Raw genomic sequence first — 23480 nt, 5'->3', positions numbered from 1 at the left:
TCCATTAAAGGGCAGGTCTCGGCTTTGTCAGTCCCTTTTTAACGAAAAATTGCTTCTAAACCTCAGGTCAGAACGTTCTTTCAGGGAGTCTCTCATGTGGCCCTCCCTACAAAGCGCCTCTAGAGGCTTGGGACCTTAATTTGATCCTGGGTGTCCTGCAGGAATTTCCCTTTGAGCCGTTGCAGGACATCCCTTTATTTCTTCTTTCATGGAAGGTGACCTTTCTCGTTGCTATTACCTCGATCAGACAAGTCTTGGAGTTGGCTGCTCTTTCCTGTCGGACGCCGTTCCTTACGTTCAGCCGAGACAAGGTGGTCCTCAGACCGTCCCCTTTCTTTTTGAATGTGGTGTCTTCCTTCCACCTCAATGAGGATATCGTACTTCCGTCTCTTTGCCCTATTCCAACGCACCGCGTGGAGAAGGTTCTTCACTCCTTGGATCTTGTCAGGGCTCTCAGGAAGTACGTGTCCAGGACAGCATCTTTTCGTCAGACGTATGCTCTGTTCGTGCTCCCGGCGGGACACCAGAAGGGACTGGCCGCTTCTAAGTCGACAATCGCCAGATGGATTAGGTCGACCATTCAAGAGGCTTACCATGTCAGAGGCAAGCCTATCCCTGCGGGCCTCAGGGCACACTCGGTCGGTGGGTGCTTCCTGGGCCATTCGGAATCAAGCGTCTGCAGAGCAGGTTGGCAAAGCTGCGACCTGGTCTAACCTGCACACCTTTTCAAAGCATTACAATGTCCATACTCAGGCATCCTCAGATGCAAGCCTGGGTAGGCGTATTCTGCAGGCAGCGGTAGCGCACCTGTAGACAGCAGGTGCCATAAGTTTACTCTGTTGGGTTGTTAATTCCCACCCAGGGACTGCTTTTGGACGTCCACGATCCTGTGTCCCACAAGGTGACGATGGAGAAATAGGGTTTTTTGTGTACTCACCGTAAAATCCTTTTCTCCGAGCCACTCATTGGGGGACACAGCACCCACCCTTGTTTTTGGCTTGTTGCTTATGATGAGTGTTTTAGTCTTTGACATTTTCCTACGGTTAAATCTTGTTAATCTCCTACTGCTTTGCTACGCACTGGTATTATCTGGAGCCAGTGGGCGGTGTATACTGCAGAGGAGGAGCTAACTTTCTTTGTATTTACTTAGTGTCAGCCTCCTAGTAGCAGCAGCATACACCCACCGTCCTGTGTCCCCCAATGAGTGGCTCGGAGAAAAGGATTTTACGGTGAGTATACAAAAATCCCTATTTCTCCCTCGTGGGGTATTTGGGTACTCAGGAGAAATTGCACTACAAATTGTATGGTGCAATTTCTCCTCTTACCCTTTTGAAAATACAAACTTTGGGGCCAGAATAACATTTTTGTGGCGAAAATGTGATTTATTTATTTTTTTTAATAATTTTGTTTTCATGGCACAACGTTATTAACTTCTATGAAGCACCTTGAGGGTTCAATGTGTTCACCACACATGTAGATAAGTTCCCTGAGGTGTCTGGTTTCCAAAATGATATCACTTGTGGGGGATTTTCATTGTTTAGGCACATGAGGGGCTCTCCAAACGCGAGATGGTGTCCGCTAATTGTTCCAGAAAATTGTGCATTCAAAAAGTCAAATGGTGCTCCTTCCGAACTCTGCCGTGCGCCCAAACAGTGGTTTTTCCCCACATATGGGCATTGGCATGCTCAGGAGAAATTTCACAACAAATTTTGTGATCCATTCTTTCCTGTTTACCTTGTGAAAAAAAAAAATTGGATCTGAAGTAAATGTTTGTGCAAAAAAGTTAATACTATTTTTTTTTCCACATTTAAAAAATTCCTGTGAAGCCCATGAAGGGTTAATACACTTCTTGTATGTGGTTTTAAGCACCTTGAGGGGTGGGGTGGGGGGTGGGGTGGGGGGGGGGGGGGGTGGGGGTGGGGGTGGGGTGAAGGGGTTAAAAAGTGAACTTTTATTTTACAGCATCTCATACTTTTAATAAATCAGGACTAGTCCTTGCTCAGATCTTTTAATTATACAACCCTGGGCGTGATTGACAGACAACATAATGGTCCTACCATAACAGGGAATGTATGCAGGCTGTCAATCATGCCAACAAGGCGTGATTATTAGAAGATCCCAGGCAAGACTATACTGTGGGAAGAGACACCCTCCTGCCTAGTGCTGTACCATTGGCATTTGCTAAAACAATAAAACAATGGGTTAACCTGAATGAACTTTAGGTGTGTGTTGTTTGTGTGTTCATATACTCTCCTTGATGTTGTTGTCTCTGGTATCCAGACGTCGCCGATCTTCAGACTCCCTGGGGCTCACTGGGCTCTGTATGACCTGAAAGTAACTTTTACATTATAAGTCTTTGGAGTGTCACATCATGAAAGAGACTTCAGAGTTACACAGAACACAGTGGGACTAGGAGAGTCTGAAGAGCAGTGACTTCACTAGAAAGAGAAGACTGCGTTGCGGCGTGTATGAACAAATTGGCACTACAGCAATATACCAATATACACAGACTGTTCATGGGAGGACTTCTTTAAAGAAAACTGTTCTGGAGAGGCATGCTGCTGTAATCAGGCCATTTACACCTGTCAACCAGAAGCAGTGGTGTGTTATTTTTATTATTATTTGTTTGATGAGACTAATGGCTTTTGGTAACGGACAATTGTCATTCTATGTCAATTATCTAAGTGTTACATATTTTCTTTTGGTCTTTAACTTTACCCTACTAGGAGAACTTGTTGCCTTAAAGAAAGTGCGTCTCGATAATGAGAAAGAAGGCTTTCCAATCACTGCAATCCGAGAGATTAAAATCCTCCGACAGCTCATCCACAGAAGTGTTGTGAACATGAAGGAGATAGTCACCGATAAGCAGGATGCTCTGGACTTTAAGAAAGACAAAGGTGACAGCAGAAACTATTACTGTTGTAATTCTGAATTAAATCGCATACAGAATTTCTAACTTTGCTAATTTTTTTCCTGTTTAAGGTGCCTTTTACTTGGTCTTCGAATATATGGATCATGATCTTATGGGGCTGCTAGAATCTGGTTTGGTACAATTCTCTGAAGACCATATAAAATCTTTCATGAAACAATTAATGGAAGGCCTTGATTACTGTCACAAGAAGAATTTCCTGCATAGGGACATCAAGTGCTCCAACATCTTGTTAAACAACAGGTAGGAGACTGCGCCTCCTTCTTCTTTTCTGTAGATCCTGGTTTAAGAGTCTTAAACATTCATATGATATTCTTGTTGTAGTGGGCAGATTAAGCTGGCTGATTTTGGACTGGCACGGTTATATAACTCAGAAGAAAGGTAAGTGGTGTCATTTATTTCACTTAGTCTACTTTTTCCCTTCTCAATCAGTCCTTCTGCTCCATTGAAGAAGCTGTACGATAAGTGTCAGTTTTTTTTCTACCACTCTACCGCATAAAAAGAAGGTTCAAAACGTTAGCCACAGTTGAGGGTCTCTACTGAGTGCCATTCACGCACAGGGGGTCTCGGCTTTACTGTGGAAGCCCACAAGTCACTGGGATTTACAGCAGAGAAATCAGCGATCCATTCCTACAGGAATTATTGAAATAGGACAAGCATTTTATTGTACTCTTATTAGAGACTAGATGGAGGCCCAATGCTCTCTCATCGGGAGGACGGTAATGTCACGATGGAGAAAGGGATGCGGAGCTGTTGTTGCCTAATGGCAACCTGTGACAATCTAATGACTTTTGCATCAGGGGACTCGTGTGCTTGACGCCTACGCTTATATGCATTGTTTTTGTCCCAGCGATGCTGTTTCTCTTCAAGAGTCTCATTTGTCCTTTTTTGTCTTCGATGTTGTGCCTTTGCTGCTTTCCTTTCATTGTCATTGGCGTACTTTTAGAGGAGCCATGTTGACGTTGATATTTGCTTTTTAAAGGGGTTTTCCCACAAACAAAAGTTAATTTTAAAAATAGTCTGTGTCTGACTGTGTACCGAACATACCACAGCTCCGGGGCAGGGGAGGAAGACAATACTGACATTACAGCAGGAGATCGCAGAGGATACATTTTGTGAGCTAAAATATTTTTTAAAAACGGCCTGTGAAATATTTTACTTCACAAAATGAATCCACTGTGATCCCCTGCTGTAATGTCAGTATTATCTTTTGCTTCCTCCCCTGCCCAGGAGATGTGGTATGCTCCGTACAGTCAGTCAATTTTTTAAAATAAACTTTTGTTCGTGGGAGAACCCTTTTAATGTGACCGGCTTCCTCTGTGGTCGGGATCAGCTGAGTGATTCACTGCACCTATGCGTAATTTGCGCAGGTGCAGTAAATCAGACCGCCGCCATCTTTGTGCAGACAGCGGCGGTTACATTAAAACTGCGCATGCACTCCTCCTGTACAAAGATGGCGGCAGTCAGCGAATCATTCGGCTGATCCCGGAGGTGGCGTATTCGCGACGGTGTTCCGCTGGTGATACCGCGCAAGAGGCTGTGAGTGTGAATGGGTGCGTGTGAGTGTATGAGTGTGTGTGGTGCGACGGTGTTCTGCTGGTGGTACCGCGCAATAGGCTGGTACCAGCAGCAGTTTCCATATTGAGACACCCATCACTTGGGTGACTGAATATGGCGATCGGTGAACTTCCTCCGCTTGGAATTCTGGGATACGGTGACATCTGGACAGAACAAGAAATTAAAACATTACAAGGCAATTATATAAGTAGATGGTTTTGTGAATTGGTAATTATCACAAACGCCAGTAGTCAGGAGCATCCTGGGAATTTGTACAAGATATAACCGCCATGATAATGTTAATTAGTATAGTATGACAGGATCAGTTCCAATACCTAATGCAGCCTTCTCTTTCTAGCCGTCCATACACAAATAAGGTGATAACACTCTGGTACCGACCTCCAGAGCTGCTGCTGGGAGAGGAGAAATACACTCCTGCCATCGATGTGTGGAGTTGTGGGTAAGATGATGTAACTAAGCTGATAAATGGCTATCAGTATTGTGGGAACCTATAAACTGGATCCCGAAACAATCGAAAATAATTTAACTCAAGTTTATGCTCTTCACCTTTTTTATTTCCTTCCAGCTGTATCTTGGGTGAACTTTTCACAAAGAAACCTATATTCCAGGCTAACCAGGAGTTGGCACAACTTGAATTAATTAGGTACATTTATTTATCTATTTTTTTTTTTATTCTCCTGTATATACTTATTTGCATCGTACAGGAGGAAGTCTGTTCCTGGAGGGAATAATCGTTATTATAGGAAAATTGATTTGATTTCAGTATAATCCACTGAGCAAAAGAAAAGCATAGAGCTGCAAACAGTGGTCGGAGGCCCATAGCAAAATGACTCGTGCTTCCTTCAGACTGTTGGATTTGTTCTAGTACATAAAATGTGTTTTGCTGCTCAATTGGTGTTGGATTTAGTCCAATGAAGGAGACTAATCTATTTTATCTATGTGGGTGTAGACTTGTCAGACTTTCATGATGATGTCATTAATGGCACAATGAAGTTTGATAATTCCATAGTACACAAGAAAATGTGAAACTTTAATGTATCTTATTAGAGAAAGCTATCGGATTGCCGATAGCTGCTACTGCGCAGGCACGGCCAGCGCCAGTTTCAGACTGATTTTTTTTTAAATTTACGTATGCCATCAAAAACAATAATTAAATATATTATTTATGGGGTCATGCTGCAGCACCGAGGCCTGCCTGCAGAAGGGTATGTGTGTGTATATATATATATATCTATATATCTATATATCTATATATCTATATATATATATATATATCTATCTATCTATCTATCTATCTATCTATCTATCTATCTATCTATCTATCTATATATATATATATATCTCTCTATATATATATATATATCTATATATATATCTCTCTATATATATATATATATATATATATATATATATATATATATATATATCTATATATATATATATCTATATATCTATATATATATATATATATATATATATATATATATATATATATATATATATATATATATATCTATATATATATATATATCTATATATATATATATATCTATATATATATATATATCTATATATATATATATATCTATATATATATCTATATATATATATATATCTAGGCCGCCCTGGAGCACGAGCATATCTTTAACTCAAAACTGAAAAGAAAGATTAACCTTTTTGCTTTGGTTTTTCGCTAAACTACTTCACAGAGCCATAACTTTTTTTATTATTTTTCCATCAATATGGCTAGGTGAGGGCTTGTTTTTTGCGGGGTTTTACCATGTTGTGTACTAAGGTTTAGTAATGGATAGGTGTCTTATAGACGCTTCTCCATTGCTAAGCTGTGGGCTTGATGTCACCGGTGACATCAACCCCACAACTATTACCCCACTTGCCGCTGCTACAGGGAGAATGATGAGAGCTGTGTTCAACACTCAGCGTCGGGAAATGGCGCTTACTGTAACGCTTCTTCCCTGGTGCCCATCCATGTGGCACTGATGCAGCACACGCACGCCACACGTGTGCCGCAAGTATTACACACACGGACTCTGACTCCTCCGGTACCGGAAATAACAGGACGTGTGAAAGAGGCCTTATTGCAGGATTTAATGTTTGGCTGCTGTCACACACTAAGACATTTTTTTTTTAATTGCAAAAAAGTTTGCATCACCATATTTTGAGAGCTATAATTTTTCCATGTTTCGGCCCACAGAGTCATGTGAGGTCTATTTTTTTTTTTTTTTTTTTTCTTTTTTTGTGGGACAAGTTGATGTTTCTATTGGTACCATTTTCGGGCACATGTCGTTTTTTGATCGCTTTTTATTCAAATTTTTGGGAGGCAGAATGAACAAAAACCAGCAATTTATGAATTTCTTTTGGGGGGGGGGTGGGGTATTTATACCGTTCCATGTGTGATAAAATTGATGAGGCAGTTTTATTCTTTAGGTTAGTACCATTACAGCGATACCTCATTTATATCATTTTTTTATGTTTTGGCGCTTTTATACAATAAAAACTATTTTGGATAAAAAATAATAATTTTTGCATCGCTTTATTCTAAGAGTTATAACTTTTTTTTATTTTTTTGCTGATGGAGCTTTATGGGGGCTTGTTTTTTGCGGAACAAGATGACTTTTTCATCAGTACCATGATTATTTATATCCGTCTCTTTGATCGCGTGTTATTCCACGTTTTTTTGGCGGTTTGATAAGTATTGTTTTGTCTTTTTTTTTTTTTTTATGGTGTTCACTAAAGGGGTTAACTAGTGGGACAGTTTTATAGGTCAGGTCATTACGGATGCGGCGATACCAAATATGTACTTTTATATTAGTTAGATTTTTTTTCGTTCAAATATTTATTTAATGATTAGAATAAATATTGTTTTTTTAATTTATTTTTTTTATATATTTTTAGGGATTTAAAAACATTTGTTTTTTTGTTTTTACTTTATTCTGACTTTTACACTTTTTGTCCCACTATGGGACAATCATTTTGTGCAGGCTGATCGCTTCTATAGTTTGCAGATGAAGCAGCATCTGCATGCCATATAAACTACACAACTATGTTCTTTGTACACCAGGTTCAGAGAGATAGGTGCCAAAGAAAAATTTGAAGTGACAACAGATCAATTTTTAAAACTATTACTTTTTATTTAATTATGTCTGCTGTAATTTCCTTTTTGTAATCTCCATTCTTTCCAGTTGTCTCGTGTTCCTGAATATCTTTTTTATGTTTTTTTATTTAATTGAATAAAAACTAATATAGTTTTAAAAATTGATCTGTTGTCACTTCAAATTTTTCTTTGGCACCTATCTCTGTGAACATGGTGTACAAAGAATATAGTTGTGTAGTCTTTTGAAAGATTGAAGTGTTGTCCCTTGGATATGGACTTATTAATTATTCAAGGACTCTTTTTGTCTTGAATTGAATGCCATATAAGCTGTCAGCTCTGCACTGACGGGGAGACTTTGTGATCATGCGCTGCGCATGACCAGGAAGTTTCTTCGCTCTGGTAACCCGGATGTCGTCAGGACATCGGGTTACCATGGCAGCGATTGGGACCCCGCGTCACGTCCGGGGTCCCCAATCCAAAGGCACAGGGGCTGTCGTCCCCTTCGACGGCTTCCGAAATGGTGGGATCGTGTTCGTATTTCTGTGACCGCTCCTGGCACCTAGTGTCGGCTGTCAGTTGTGAGAATCAGCTGACACCCGGCTGCGATCGGCCATGCACCTCCACCATGTTCGCGGCTGATCGCGATGATGTACTATTCCGTCCATGGAAGTAAGTCTCGGGTCACATGGACAGAATAGTACGATAAATGGCAGAGAGGGGTTAAATTTTTTTTTTAAAAATGTCATTTTCCGAGACCTGTAGCATCTGTTTTTTGTGATCTGGGTCTGGGCGAGGGCTTATTTTTTGCGTGCCGAGCTGGCGTTTTTAATTATAGCATTTTGGTGTGGATACAATCTTTTGATTGCCCATTATTGCATTTTAATGCAATGTTGCGGTGACCAAAAAAACGTGATTCTGACTTTTTGACACTTTTATATTTACCGACCGAATTAATTCTTTTTATAGCTTAATAGATCGTTTAACTCTGAACGCAGCAATACCAAATATGTATGTGTATTTCTGGACCCATTACTTTTGCCTGAGAGTGATTCCCAACAGCGCGGGGCTGCACAGTGGCTCAGTGGTTAGCACTGCAGCCTTCCTGCGCTGGGGTCCTGAGTTCAAATCCCACCAAGGACAACATCTGCACGGAGGTTCTCCCCGTGTTTGCGTGGGTTTCCTCCTGGTACCCCGGTTTCCTCCCACATTCCAAAAACATACTGATAGGGATTCTAGATTGTGAGCCCCATCGATGTCAGCGATGATGATGTGTGCAAACTGTAAAGCGCTGCGGAATATGTTAGTGCTATATAAAAATAAAGATTATTATTTAAAGATTAACAAATATCTGGATAGTTAGTCTCCCATGACCATGTCATACGTTTTTGGGAATAGAGACATCTGATGTAAAGAGTTCATATCTTCAGTCTGTCCAGGTGGTCTATAGTAAACACCTACAATAGTTTCATTTCTGTTCTTCTCTTCTTGTGTTCTTACCCAACTGTTTCTGCAGAGCTACCATTTTCTAAAGCTTGGGTGTCTGTGGAGATATGTTTTCCTAACATAGAATTCAAAGTCTCTGCATCTAGTCTGTCATTTTCTGCTGTGTAATTTATTCCTACGTCTTTTAGTAGGCTTGGTTAGTCGTCTGTAGCACTAAGGAGTCTTGATACCCTATCACAGGGATCCCCAACTCCAGTCCTCAAGGCCCACCAACAGGTCATGTTTTCAGGATTTCCTTAGTCTTGCCCAGGTAATAATTGCATCACCTGTGCAATGCAAAGGAAATCCTGAAAACATGACCTGTGGGTGGGCCTTGAGGACTGGAGTTGGGGACCCCTGCCCTATCAGATACATCTGTGATTTGGGCATGTAGAAGGCAGCACACTTCTCGAGAGGTAATGTCCGGTCGGCAGATAATGGTTTATGTTCTTCTCAGTAGGGAATCCACAATGACCACCACTTTTTTTTTTTTTTTTTTTTTTTCTTTTCACCACAGTGCTTCGTTTTCTACCTTCAACAGACTTCCGGTTTCTTACTAGAGTTTTTTATTTATTTATTTTTTGCAAGTAAAGCACTTTTTTTAATGTAAATCTTCAAAATTGTGCTGCGGGAGAGCCTGGTAATGGTTCTCCAGCAGTATGGGTGCTGATTTGCTTCCTCATCCTCCTGCTTCTTTGGGTCCCATGCTTCCACTTCTCTTCTTCTGCAGGTATATTAAAAGGTGCTTCTCTTCGAATATTCTGAATAGATATTTCTACTGTCATTAGCTTCTGCAGGAACACTGAAAAGTTCTTCTGTTGCAACATTCTGAAGAGATTCTTCTGTTCTGTCAAGGAAATCCTCATAATCTTTGAGCTTCAGTGTAGCTATTCTCTACTTAAGACTTTGCACCTTTTCCTCCAACATAGTCCTAAGCTTGAAGACACAAAAGAGCACAGTAAAACCAAAAACACTCTGTTGCAAAAAAAAAATCACAGTAGTCAGCAAGTGCTAGTAAAAAGATAAAAAGATGTAAAAAAACAGGGTATTCGGTTATGTTTTTTTTTGCAAAAAATGTATACTAAGCTGCTCCACCAAACGTCAAGGTATACCCATATAGAGCAGTCCTAACTGATGTATGCAATACCTATCTGATGTATTTAAAAACCTGATCATCTGTATATTACCTGTAAGAGCAGGGCTCAGAGAGGAAATGTCCATGTGGACATGCTGAGTGGAACAGCGTTTGAGCAGATAGCCTACAAGGAGTGGTGGACTCCCTAGTCTTGTAGACACAAGAGAACAATTATGGAAACAGAAACACATGGGCTACTTGCACACTGAACAAGTCTGTAGGAACATGTTCACACACCACCAAGAAAGTTGAAGACACAAGACCACAGTAAAACCAAAAACACTCCGTTGCAAAAAAAAGTCTCTGTTTCCAGAGTCATAACCTTGCATTTCTGACAAGTAAAGTTTGGGTTTTCCTCTGGCAAGTCTGTAAACATATAATACACATTGCAGCGCACCATATGGGTAATCTTTCTACATGTTGAGCAAAATGAATTTCTATAGAACCGTCGTAAAGATCCAGCGCACGGTTTTTCAATTTTTCCTATTAGTAAAATGTGTGTGTGTATGTGTATGTATATATATATGTGTGTATATATATATATATATATATATATATATATATATATATATATATATATATATATATATATATATATATATAATTATATATATGTATATATATATATATATATAATTATATATATGTATGTATATATATAATGTGTATGTATACATACATACATACATACATACATACATACATACATACATACAGCGCTACAAAAACAATATACCAGCAATAAAATTGACCACACAAGTGATATACAGATTGCACTGCCCATCAATGCAGTCTGATCAGTGCCCATCAATGCATCCTCGCCAGTCCATATCCTTTCAGTCTCATCAGTGCCCATATTGGTGGAGCTCTGCTTTTACCTCAGGCTCAGACTGGTGTGATGCGAGAGTCTCAAAAAGGCATGTAAATGTCCCCAATAGGCAGCATAGGTCTCCAATAGGCATGATAGACCGGACCCAGTGTTAAAAAAAAACCAAAACAGTACTCACCTATGTCCCCTGCTGCTCTGAAGAGGCGCCCGCTGGACTCCGTCTTCTTCTGGAACACGTGGCGTGACGACAATCGCGTGGTCTGGGCTGCATACGATGGGCTGCGCATCGCTTTTCCTTGCCGCCTAGTCGTTCCTCCCACAATTACAGGGCCCGCTGGCATTGAACTGTAGTGAAGTTCAATATCGGCCAGGCCCAGGGGCCAGATATATGTCCGTGGCGGGCCGCATGTGGCCCGCGGGCCGTAGTTTGATGACCCCTGATTTATAGCGTCACTCCAGGTGTGCAATAAAAAAAAACCCCGCTGGAGTGGCGCTTTAAAAGTGTCTCGCATTCAGTTTTCAAAGCTGCACTGCTCTCAGCTCCCAAGTGCCAGGGAGTGGTGTTCTCCACATGATTAACAGCTTAATCTGGTGAACTGTGTACTGTCTGCACATCTTAGGAGCATCTGGCCAGCTTCAGAGCAGTGCTCACAAGCTCTATAGCAGTGGACTTCTAAGCATACGCTTCTTGCCTAAACAACGGCCACTTCTGATAAACTACAGTGTTGGCCGGTAACCGTGACTATTAACAGTAAATTATAGGATTAGAAATTCCTGAGAACAAAGAGAAATTTTAATAAGAGGTACATTTCAAAGTTGCTTGTTTGTTTTGTTTTTTTTATACATACAATGTGCTTAAAAAGGGAAAAAAATTGCAAGAAGCATAAAGTGATAGAAAATAGAAATACAATGCCACCATTGTTTTTACTCTGTTCATTGTATAGTTAAAATGATCTGGAAACATGATTAGGTCAGTACAATTATGGCAAACTTAACCCCTTCATGACCCAGCCTATTTTGACCTTAAAGACCTTGCCGTTTTTTGCAATTCTGACCAGTGTCCCTTTATGAGGTAATAACTCAGGAACGCTTCAACGGATCCTAGCGGTTCTGAGATTGTTTTTTCGTGACATATTGGGCTTCATGTTAGTGGTAAATTTAGGTCAATAAATTCTGCGTTTATTTGTGATAAAAACGGAAATTTGGCGAAAATTTTGAAAATTTCGCAATTTTCACATTTTGAATTTTTATTCTGTTAAACCAGAGAGATATGTGACACAAAATAGTTAATAAATAACATTTCCCACATGTTTACTTTACATCAGCACAATTTTGGAAACAAAATTTTTTTTTGTTAGGAAGTTATAAGGGTTAAAATTTGACCAGCGATTTGTCATTTTTACAACAAAATTTACAAAACCATTTTTTTTTAGGGACCACCTCACATTTGAAGTCAGTTTGAGGGGTCTATATGGCTGAAAATACCCAAAAGTGACACCATTCTAAAAACTGCACCCCTCAAGGTACTCAAAACCACATTCAAGAAGTTTATTAACCCTTCAGGTGCTTCACAGCAGCAGAAGCAACATGGAAGGAAAAAATGAACATTTAACTTTTTAGTCACAAAAATTATCTTTTAGCAACAATTTTTTTATTTTCCCAATGGTAAAAGGAGAAACTGAACCACGAAAGTTGTTGTCCAATTTGTCCTGAGTACGCTGATACCTCATATGTGGGGGTAAACCACTGTTTGGGCGCACGGCAGGGCATGGAAGGGAAGGAGCGCCATTTGACTTTTTGAATCAAAAATTGGCTCCACTCTTTAGCGGACACCATGTCACGTTTGGAGAGCCCCCGTGTGCCTAAAAATTGGAGCTCCCCCACAAGTGACCCCATTTTGGAAACTAGACGCCCCAAGGAACTTATCTAGATGCATAGTGAGCACTTTGAACCCCCAGGTGCTTCACAAATTAATCCGTAAAAATGAAAAAGTACTTTTTTTTCACAAAAAAATTCTTTTAGCCTCAATTTTTTCATTTTCACATGGGCAACAGGATAAAATGGATCCTAAAATGTGTTGGGCAATTTCTCCTGAGTACACCAATACCTCACATGTGGGGGTAAACCACTGTTTGGGCACATGGTAAGGCTCGGAAGGGAAGGAGCGCCATTTGACTTTTTGAATGAAAAATTATTTCCATCGTTAGCGGACACCATGTCGCGTTTGGAGAGCTCCTGTGTGCCTAAACATTGGCGCTCCCCCACAAGTGACCCCATTTTGGAAACTAGACCCCCCAAGGAACTTATTTAGATGCCTAGTGAGCACTTTAAACCCTCAGGTGCTTCACAAATTGATCTGTAAAAATGAAAAAGTCCTTTTTTTTCACAAAAAAATTCTTTTCGCCTCAATTTTTTCATTTTCACATGGGCAACAGGGTAAAATGGATCATAAAATTTGTTGGGCAATTTCTCCCGAGTACGTCGATACCTCATATGTGGGGGTAAACCACTGTTTGGGCACTCGGCAGGGCTCGGAAGGGAAGGCGCGCCATTTGACTTTTTGAATGGAAAATTAGCTCCAATTGTTAGCGGACACCATGTCGCGTTTGGAGAGCCCCTGTGTGCCTAAACATTGGAGCTCCCCCACAAGTGACCCCATTTTGGAAACTAGACCCCCCAAGGAACTTATCTAGATGCATATTGAGCACTTTAAACCCCCAGGTGCTTCACAGAAGTTTATAACGCAGAGCCATGAAAATAAAAAATAATTTTTCTTTCCTCAAAAATGATTTTTTAGCCTGGAATTTCCTATTTTGCCAAGGATAATAGGAGAAATTGGACCCCAAATATTGTTGTCCTGTTTGTCCTGAGTACGCAGATACCCAATATGTGGGGGTAAACCACTGTTTGGGCGCACGGCAGGGCTTGGAAGGGATGGCACGCCTTTTGGCTTTTTAAATGGAAAATTAGCTCCAATCATTAGCGGACACCATGTCACGTTTGGAGAGCCCCTGTGTGCCTAAACATTGGAGATCCCCCAGAAATGACACCATTTTGGAAACTAGACTGTTATGGCTGGCAATCAGGCAACACAGCGTGCAGTAATCAGCGCACATACAGAGATCTGGCAATAACCAAAAACAATAGGACAAGCTCTGAGACGTGGAATCTCTGTAGACTGCAGTACCTAATCTATCCTCACACAACTATAAGCAGCAGTGGATTGCGCCTAACAACTACCTATGCAACTCGGCACTGCCTGAGGAGCTGACTAGCCTGAAGATAGAAATACAAGCCTGACTTACATCAGAGAAATACCCCAAAGGAATAGGCAGCCCCCCACATATAATGACTGTTAGCAAGATGAAAAGACAAACGTAGGAATGAAATAGATTCAGCAAAGTGAGGCCCGATATTCTAGACAGAGCGAGGATAGCAAAGAGAACTATGCAGTCTACAAAAAACCCTAAAACGAAAACCACGCAAAGGGGCAAAAAGACCCACCGTGCCGAACTAACAGCACGGCGGTGCACCCCTTTGCTTCTCAGAGCTTCCAGCAAAAGTTAATAGCAAGCTGGACAGAAAAAACAGAAAACAAACTAGAAGCACTTATCTAGCAGAGCAGCAGGCCCAAGGAAAGATGCAGTAGCTCAGATCCAACACTGGAACATTGACAAGGAGCAAGGAAGACAGACTCAGGTGGAGCTAAATAGCAAGGCAGCCAACGAGCTCACCAAAACACCTGAGGGAGGAAGCCCAGAGACTGCAATACCACTTGTGACCACAGAAGTGAACTCAGCCACAGAATTCACAACACTAGACCCCCAAAGGAACTAATCTAGATGTGTGGTGAGGACTTTGAACCCCCAAGTGCTTCACAGAAGTTTATAACGCAGAGCCATGAAAAAAAAAAAAAAAAAATTATTTTCTCAAAAATGATCTTTTAGCCTGCAATTTTTTATTTTCCCAAGGGTAACAGGAGAAATTTGACCCCAAAAGTTGTTGTCCAGTTTCTCCTGAGTACGCTGATACCCCATATGTGGGGGTAAACCACTGTTTGGGCACATGCCGAGGCTCGGAAGTGAAGTAGTGACTTTTGAAATGCAGACTTTGATGGAATGCTCTGTGGGCGTCACGTTGCGTTTGCAGAGCCCCTGATGTGGCTTACCAGTAGAAACCCCCCACAAGTGACCGCATTTTGGAAACTAGACCCCGAAAGGAACTTATCTAGATGTGTGGTGAGCACTTTGAACCCCCAAGCGCTTCATAGAAGTTTATAATGCAGAGCCGTGAAAATAATAAATACGTTTTCTTTCCTCAAAAATAATTATTTAGCCCAGAATTTTTTATTTTCCCAAGGGTAACATGAGAAATTTGACCCCAATATTTGTTGTCCAGTTTCTCCTGAGTACGGTGATACCCCATATGTGGGGGTAAACTACTGTTTGGGCACATGCCGGGGCTTGGAATTGAAGTAGTGACGTTTTGAAATGCAGACTTTGATGGAATGCTCTGCGGGCGTCACGTTGCGTTTGCAGAGCCCCTGATGTGGCTTACCAGTAGAAACCCCCCACAAGTGACCCCATTTTGGAAACTAGACCCCGAAAGGAACTTATCTAGATGTGTGGTGAGCACTTTGAACCCCCAAGTGCTTCATAGAAGTTTATAATGCAGAGCCGTGAAAATAATAAATACGTTTTCTTTCCTCAAAAATAATTATTTAGCCCAGAATTTTTTATTTTCCCAAGGGTTACAGGAGAAATTGGACCCCAAAAGTTGTTGTCCAGTTTCTCCTGAGTACACTGATACCCCATGAGTGGGGGTAAACCACTGTTTGGGCACACGTCGGGGTTCAGAAGGGAAGTAGTGACTTTTGAAATGCAGACTTTGATGGAATGGTCTGCGGGTGTCACGTTGCGTTTGCAGAGCCCCTGGTGTGCCTAAACAGTAGAAACCCCCCACAAGTGACCCCATTTTGGAAACTAGACCCCGAAAGGAACTTATCTAGATGTGTGGTGAGCACTTTGAACCCCCAAGTGCTTCATAGAAGTTTATAATGCAGAGCCGTGAAAATAATAAATCATTTTTCTTTCCTCAAAAATTATGTTTTAGCAAGCATTTTTTTTGATTCACAAGGGTAACAGGAGAAATTGGACCCCAGTAATTGTTGCGCAGTTTGTCCTGAGTATGCTGGTACCCCATATGTGGGGGTAAACCACTGTTTGGGCACACGTCAGGGCTCGGAAGTGAGGGAGCACCATTTGACTTTTTGAATACGAGATTGGCTGGAATCAATGGTGGCGCCATGTTGCGTTTGGAGACCCCTGATGTGCCTAAACAGTGGTAACCCCTCAATTCTACCTCCAACACTAACCCCAACACACCCCTAACCCTAATCCCAACTGTAGCCATAACCCTAAACACAACCCTAACCGCAACACACCCCTAACCACAACCCTAACCCCAACACACCCCTAACCATAACCACAACCCTAATTCCAACCCTAACCCTAAGGCTATGTGCCCACGTTGCGGATTCGTGTGAGATATTTTCGCACCATTTTTGAAAAATCCGCGGGTAAAAGGCACTGCGTTTTACCTGCGGATTTTCCGCGGATTTCCAGTGTTTTTTGTGCGGATTTCACCTGCGGATTCCTATTGAGGAACAGGTGTAAAACGCTGCGGAATCCGCACAAAGAATTGACATGCTGCGGAAAATACAACGCAGCGTTTCCGCGTGGTATTTTCTGCACCATGGGCACAGCGGATTTGGTTTCCATATGTTTACATGGTACTGTAAACCTGATGGAACACTGCTGCGAATCCGCAGCCAAATCCGCACCGTGTGCACATAGCCTAATTCTAAAGGTATGTGCACACGCTGCGGAAAACGCTGCGGATCCGCAGCAGTTTCCCATGAGTTTACAGTTCAATGTAAACCTACGGGAAACAAAAATCGCTGTGCCCATGCTGCGGAAAAACTGCACGGAAACGCAGCGGTTTACATTCCGCAGCATGTCACTTCTTTGTGCGGATTCCGCAGCGGTTTTACAACTGCTCAAATAGAAAATCGCAGTTGTAAAACCGCAGTGAAATGCGCAGAAAAACCGCGGTAAATCCGCCATAAATCCGCAGCGATTTAGCACTGCGGATTTATCAAATCCGCAGCAGAAAAATCCGCAGAGGACCAGAATACGTGTGCACATACCGAAACCCTAACCCTAGCCCTAACCCTACCCCTAACCCTAACCCTACCCCTACCCCTAACCCTACCCCTAGCCCTAACCCTACCCCTAACCCTACCCCTAACCCTAACCCTACCCCTAACCCTACCCCTAACCCTAACCCTATTCTAACATTAGTGGAAAAAAAAAAATTTCTTTATTTTTTTATTGTCCCTACCTATGGGGGTGACAAAGCGGGGGGGGGGGTCATTTATTATTTTTTTTATTTTGATCACTGAGATAGATTATATCTCAGTGATCAAAATGCACTTTGGAACGAATCTGCCAGCCGGCAGATTCGGCGGGCGCACTGCGCATGCGCCCGCCATTTTGGAAGATGGCGGCGCCCAGGGAGAAGACGGACGGGACCCCGGCTGGATCGGTAAGTATGATGGGGTGGGGGGGGGAGCACGGGGGGGGGGGGGGGGGGGAATCGGAGTGCGGGAGGGGTGGAACGGAGCACGGGGGGCGTGGAATGGAGCACGGGGGGGCTGGAATGGAGCACGGGGGGTGGAACGGAGCATCGGGGGGGGGGGGGGTGGATCGGAGTGCACGGGGGGTGATTGGAGCACGGGGGGTGATTGGAGCACGGGGGGAGCGGACAAGAGCACGGGGGGGAGCGGAGCACTGGACGGAGGGGAGCCGGAGCAGTGTACCGGCCAGATCGGAGGGCTGGGGGGGCGATCGGAGGGGTGGGGTGGGGGCACATTAGTATTTCCAGCCATGGCCGATGATATTTCAGCATCGGCCATGGCTGGATTGTAATATTTCACCCGTTATAATGGGTGAAATATTACAAATCGCTCTGATTGGCAGTTTCACTTTCAACAGCCAATCAGAGCGATCGTAGCCACGAGGGGGTGAAGCCACCCCCCCTGGGCTAAACTACCACTCCCCCTGTCCCTGCAGATCGGGTGAAATGGGAGTTAACCCTTTCACCCGATCTGCAGGGACGCGATCTTTCCATGACGCCACATAGGCGTCATGGGTCGGATTGGCACCGACTTTCATGACGCCTACGTGGCGTCAAAGGTCGGGAAGGGGTTAAATTGGTTTAGTTTTTTGTTTTTGTGATTGAAGTGATTGGAAAAAAAAAAAGGTTAAAACCTTGTCAAAAAATAATAATAATTGGATAGTGTTGACTTTTTCTCTGTATTGTGTTTACTGTACTAGTTAATTTTATATTTTGATAGACCATATTTTTATGCATCCAGCAATACCCAATTGTGGTGAGTTTTCTGTTTTGTTTTTTTTGTTTGTTTTGTTTTTTTTCTTCTTTAAGTCTTTCTTTATATGTAACTGGGGAAAAGGTTGTGATTTCTATATTTGTAAAAATCTATATTTTTTATTTGTTTAAAACTTTCTATTTTGTCCTCATGGTACTTGGCTGAATTTCACAGGAATACCATGATGGTATTCAGCAAGCCCCCTGCTACCTTGACCATCCATCGGTACACACCGTACGTGTTGCTTTGGAGCCGGTGCACACATTGCTGATCATTCCATTTAAATGCTTGCAGCATCTAAATGGTTACACAGCAGTGATGAAAACAAGCTCCTGTCGCTGCTTTTAAAAACCTATTTTGTCTGTGGAGCAAGCTTAGCTCCTGAGCCCCCTCCACACATGCGAACTCAGCGTGGATGGACTGGTATGACCATTTGCGCTAAGGGGTTAAGCCCTAGGCCACTTTTGTGTGAGCAAAATGTAATGCTAAAGGTACCGTCACACTTAGCGACGCTGCAGCGATACCGACAACGATCCGGATCGCTGCAGCGTCGCTGTTTGGTCGCTGGAGAGCTGTCACACAGACCGCTCTCCAGCGACCAACAATGCCGGTAACCAGGGTAAACATCGGGTAACTAAGCGCAGGGCCGCGCTTAGTAACCCGATGTTTACCCTGGTTACCATCCTAAAAGTAAAAAAAAACAAACAGTACATACTTACCTACAGCCGTCTGTCCTCCAGCGCTGTGCTCTGCACTCCTCCTGTACTGTCTGTGTGAGCACAGCGGCCGGAAAGCAGAGCGGTGACGTCACCGCTCTGCTTTCCGGCTGACCGACGCTCACAGCCAGTACAGGAGGAGTGCAGAGCACAGCGCTGGAGGACAGACAGCGGTAGGTAAGTATGTAGTGTTTGTTTTTTTTTACTTTTAGGATGGTAACCAGGGTAAACATCGGGTTACTAAGCGCGGCCCTGCGCTTAGTTACCCGATGTTTACCCTGGTTACCAGTGAAGACATCGCTGAATCGGTGTCACACATCCAGCGATGTCTGCGGGGAGTCCAGCGACCAAATAAAGTTCTGGACTTTCTTCCCCGACCAGCGACAGCACAGCAGGGGCCTGATCGCTGCTGCCTTTCACACTGGACGATATCGCTAGCGAGGACGCTGCAACGTCACGGATCGCTAGCGATATCGTCTAGTGTGACGGTACCTTAACACTTCTAGTGATTGCTGTGGATTTCTAGCTCACAAGTCTCCCCTCCCCCTCTGTATTCATCGTCTGATAATTAGATGTATGAGTGGGCCTTCACTTTGTGGACACTGAATAAATATTTGAAGTAACGTTCTTCCTCCCACATAAGTCATAGCAAATATGTTTTCTTACTGGGATTAAATTTGGCTATATTTGTTTTGTAGTCGGCTCTGTGGAAGTCCTTGTCCAGCAGTTTGGCCAGATGTCATTAAATTGCCATATTTTAACACCATGAAGCCCAAGAAACAGTATAGACGACGGTTACGAGAGGAGTTCTCCTTGTGAGTCTAGTTTATTTTCTGTGAAATGTACTTGCAATCTTGCAAACATTAGATCTTATTGTGTTTGGTGAAACTGGGAAATTTCAGTTGTACTGTAATCCATTTAGTTCACTCATGTTTTTAATGTTGTCATTTTGTTAATCTCCATGTAAAAAAAAAATTATTTTTTTTACCCTGATGACTACAAGCATCCCTACCCCTGCACTGGATCTACTGGACCACATGCTAACTCTGGACCCCAATAAGCGTTGCACTGCGGAACAGGCTCTCTTGAGCGACTTCCTAAAGGATGTTGATGTCCATAAGATGCCACCACCTGAGTAAGCTCATACAAGTCTAAATATTTTGCAGCTTTTTTACATTGTACAGATGTGCAATATGGACCCTTATAGCCTTCAATGTGTTTGTTAAATCAATTCATGCCATAGTACAAAGGTATTTACTGTAGAAAAATTGTGAAATATAAATTCTTACCAACTCCTTGTGCCATAATAATAATTTTTATTTCTATAGCGCTGGCATATTCTGCAGCAGTATACAATTCAGAGGGGACATGTTAAGACAATATCAGACATCACAGAGTAACACATAATTCAAGATACTAATAGGATTTAGAACTCTGTTCACAAGCTTACAATCATAAGCATCATCCAGGCTATGTGTGCAAGGAACTATGTGCATGAGCCTTTAAAGAGATTCTCCCAAGAATGTAATAAAAAGGCTCCATCACATAATTCAAATGGCAGCCCGTCCTAATTACATGTCAAATGGTCTGCAGTCTTGAAGAAACCATTCCAAAGACCTGTATCTCGACTGACAGAGGAGCTGTACCAAAAGCACGCGTACAGACACTGCTAGAGAAAGACTGTGACTGGAGATTATATATTAAAAGAATGTTCAGTTTGCCTCAAGAAGATGTATGTCTTAATTCACAGAGCTTCTCCAGCAGCTCCAGTATGTGTGCTTGCAGTACAGCTGCTCTGTAAGTTGAGACAATGTCTTGGAATCTGTTTTTTCATATTGCAACCCGTCCTGACATGTGACTAGAATGGACTGCTGTTTGAGTTACATGACAAAGCCCATTTTGTTATGTTATTGGTGAATCCTTTTAAGTGGAGGCATGTGAGGGGCAGAATCTCATCATGCAGAATTTTGTAAGCGCAAAAAACTATTATATAAAAAATAAACTGACTTATGTCATTGGCTAAATTTCATGTTGCATCACTCTTGGCAACCCGTACATTCTTCTCACTGTATAGGAAGCTTAAAGCTGTTCACGGGTTGTGGAAAACCCTTGACCCAGTTTTTTTATTTATTATTATTATTATTATTATTATTATGTAAAAACAAGTTTTACATTAGTTGCCCTCCCCAGGTCCAGCTCTGTGCCTCTGCCGCTGCTACTGGTGTCTGTAGCCCTGAACTCATGTCTACAGGGTTGGCCCTTTATATGGACACACCTAACTAAAATGAGAATGGTTGGTGATATCGACTTCCTGTTTGTGGCACATTAGTATATGGGAGGGGGGAAACCTTTCAAGATGGGTGGTGGCCATTTTGGATCTAACTTTATTTTTTTCAGTGGGAAGAGGGTCATGTGACACATCAAACTTATTGAGAATTTCATAAGAAAAACAATGTTGTGCTTGGCTTTAACTTAACTATATTCTTTCATGAGGTATGTACAAGTTTATGACCACTTATGAAATGTGTTGTAAGTGCTGCCCATTGTGTTGGATTGTCAATGCAATTCCTCTTCTCCCACTCGACACAGATAGCAACACTGCAGAATAAATGCTAGCACAGGCTTCCAGTATCCGTTGTTTCAGATTCTGCACATCTCGTATCTTGACAGCGTAGATAATTGCCTTCAGATGACCCCAAAGATAAAAGTCTAAGGGGGTCAGATCAGGAGACCTTGTTGGCCATTCAACTGGACCACGACGACCATTCCGCTTTCCAGGATACTGTTCATGTAGGAATGCTCGAACCTGACAACCATAATTGATGGTATGGTGTGGTATATGGGGTACAAAGATAGTGGGGCCATTCTTCATAAATGGAAACCTCAATGCAACTGGATATCTGAAATTGCTACATGATGATGTGTTGCCCTCTTTATGCACTGAAGATGGCATGTTCCCTGAGTTTTTCCAGCAAGATGGTGCACCAGAACATTATGGGTGTCAGGTCTGAGCATTCTTACATGGAATCTGACCCCCTTAGACTAGCATTTCTTCTGCGGTGTTGCTATCAGTGTGTCGAGTGGGAGAAAAGGGTTGCATTGACAATCCAACACAATGGGCAGCACTTTACAATTTTCTGACCACTTATAAAATGTGTGCAAATAACTCCTGAAAGACTAAAGTTATGTTAAAACCAAGCACACCATTGTTTTCCTTATGAAATTCTAAATAAGTTTGATGTGTTACATGACCCTCTTCCCATTGGAAAAAAATAGTTGGATCCAAAATGGCCGACTTCAAAATGGCCGCCATGGTCACCACCCATCTTGAAAAGTTTTCCCCCTCCCATATACTAATGTGCCACAAACAGGAAGTTGATATCAACAACCATTTCCTTTTTAGTTAGGTGTATCCATATAAATGGCCCACCCTGTGTATAACCAATAACTGAGCTGACTGGCATTTGTGGTCAACACGGCAGAGATGCTGGGCTCATTTTTGTTGCAAGTGCTACAGACAGCGGCAGGAGCACAGGGGGAGATTGAGTGCTACATCTGTGGGGAGGGAGACTGTTTTCGTGCTTTTTTTTTTTTAACAAACCTCTGCTCGAAAACTGGAAATCCCTTTCAAAGCTCTTGTTTGACCAAAAATGACTTTCTAATTACCCTCTAGTGCAGTAACTTTCTGATGTCTCTTTTTCAAGATTTTTCTTTTTTCAAGCTATGTAGTCTGCATGTAAAACTCGTTACATTAAACTGTATCCTACATAGTTTATAGTTTGCAAGAAATAAAGCTTAAAAAAAAAACAAATGTAAATATAATTGTTTGATTCAAAGCATTTCCATGTTTGCCTTCACAAATACAACTTCTCCAGTGAAGTTTGCTGCTAGATCTTGATGTGGATTTGAAAGTTGTAGTATGATATATGGATATATATACAGTGGGTATGGAAAGTATTCAGACCCCTTTAAATGTTTCACTCTTTTTCATTGCAGCCATTTGATAAATTCTAAAAAGTTCATTTGTTTTCTCATTAATGTACACTCTGCACCCCATCTTGATTGAAAAAAATAGAAATGTAGAAATTTTTCCAAATTTATTAAAAAAGAAAAAACTAAATATCACATGGTCATAAGTATTCAGACCCTTTGCTCAGACACTCATATTTACGTCACATGCTGTCCATTTCCTTGTGATCCTCCATGAGATGGTTCTACTCCTTCATTGGAGTCCTGCTGTGATTAAACT

At 42.0% G+C, this 23480-nt stretch overlaps 1 protein-coding gene across 1 annotated transcript in view; it reads left to right on the top strand.

The window, feature by feature from the left end:
* CDK12 (cyclin dependent kinase 12) overlaps positions 1-23480 on the top strand; it is a 94073-nt gene that overhangs the window by 52015 nt on the left and 18578 nt on the right. Inside the window, exons 5-11 of the mRNA XM_069751667.1 lie at positions 2727-2897; positions 2983-3172; positions 3254-3310; positions 4845-4946; positions 5073-5150; positions 19930-20046; positions 20235-20366. Coding sequence (XP_069607768.1) covers positions 2727-2897; positions 2983-3172; positions 3254-3310; positions 4845-4946; positions 5073-5150; positions 19930-20046; positions 20235-20366 — 847 coding nt within the window. The remainder of the gene's footprint in view (positions 1-2726; positions 2898-2982; positions 3173-3253; positions 3311-4844; positions 4947-5072; positions 5151-19929; positions 20047-20234; positions 20367-23480) is intronic.

This window comes from Ranitomeya imitator, chromosome 2 (assembly GCF_032444005.1).
Source record: "Ranitomeya imitator isolate aRanImi1 chromosome 2, aRanImi1.pri, whole genome shotgun sequence".
NCBI lineage: Eukaryota > Metazoa > Chordata > Amphibia > Anura > Dendrobatidae > Ranitomeya > Ranitomeya imitator.
This window is presented reverse-complemented; position numbering and strand designations above follow the sequence as displayed.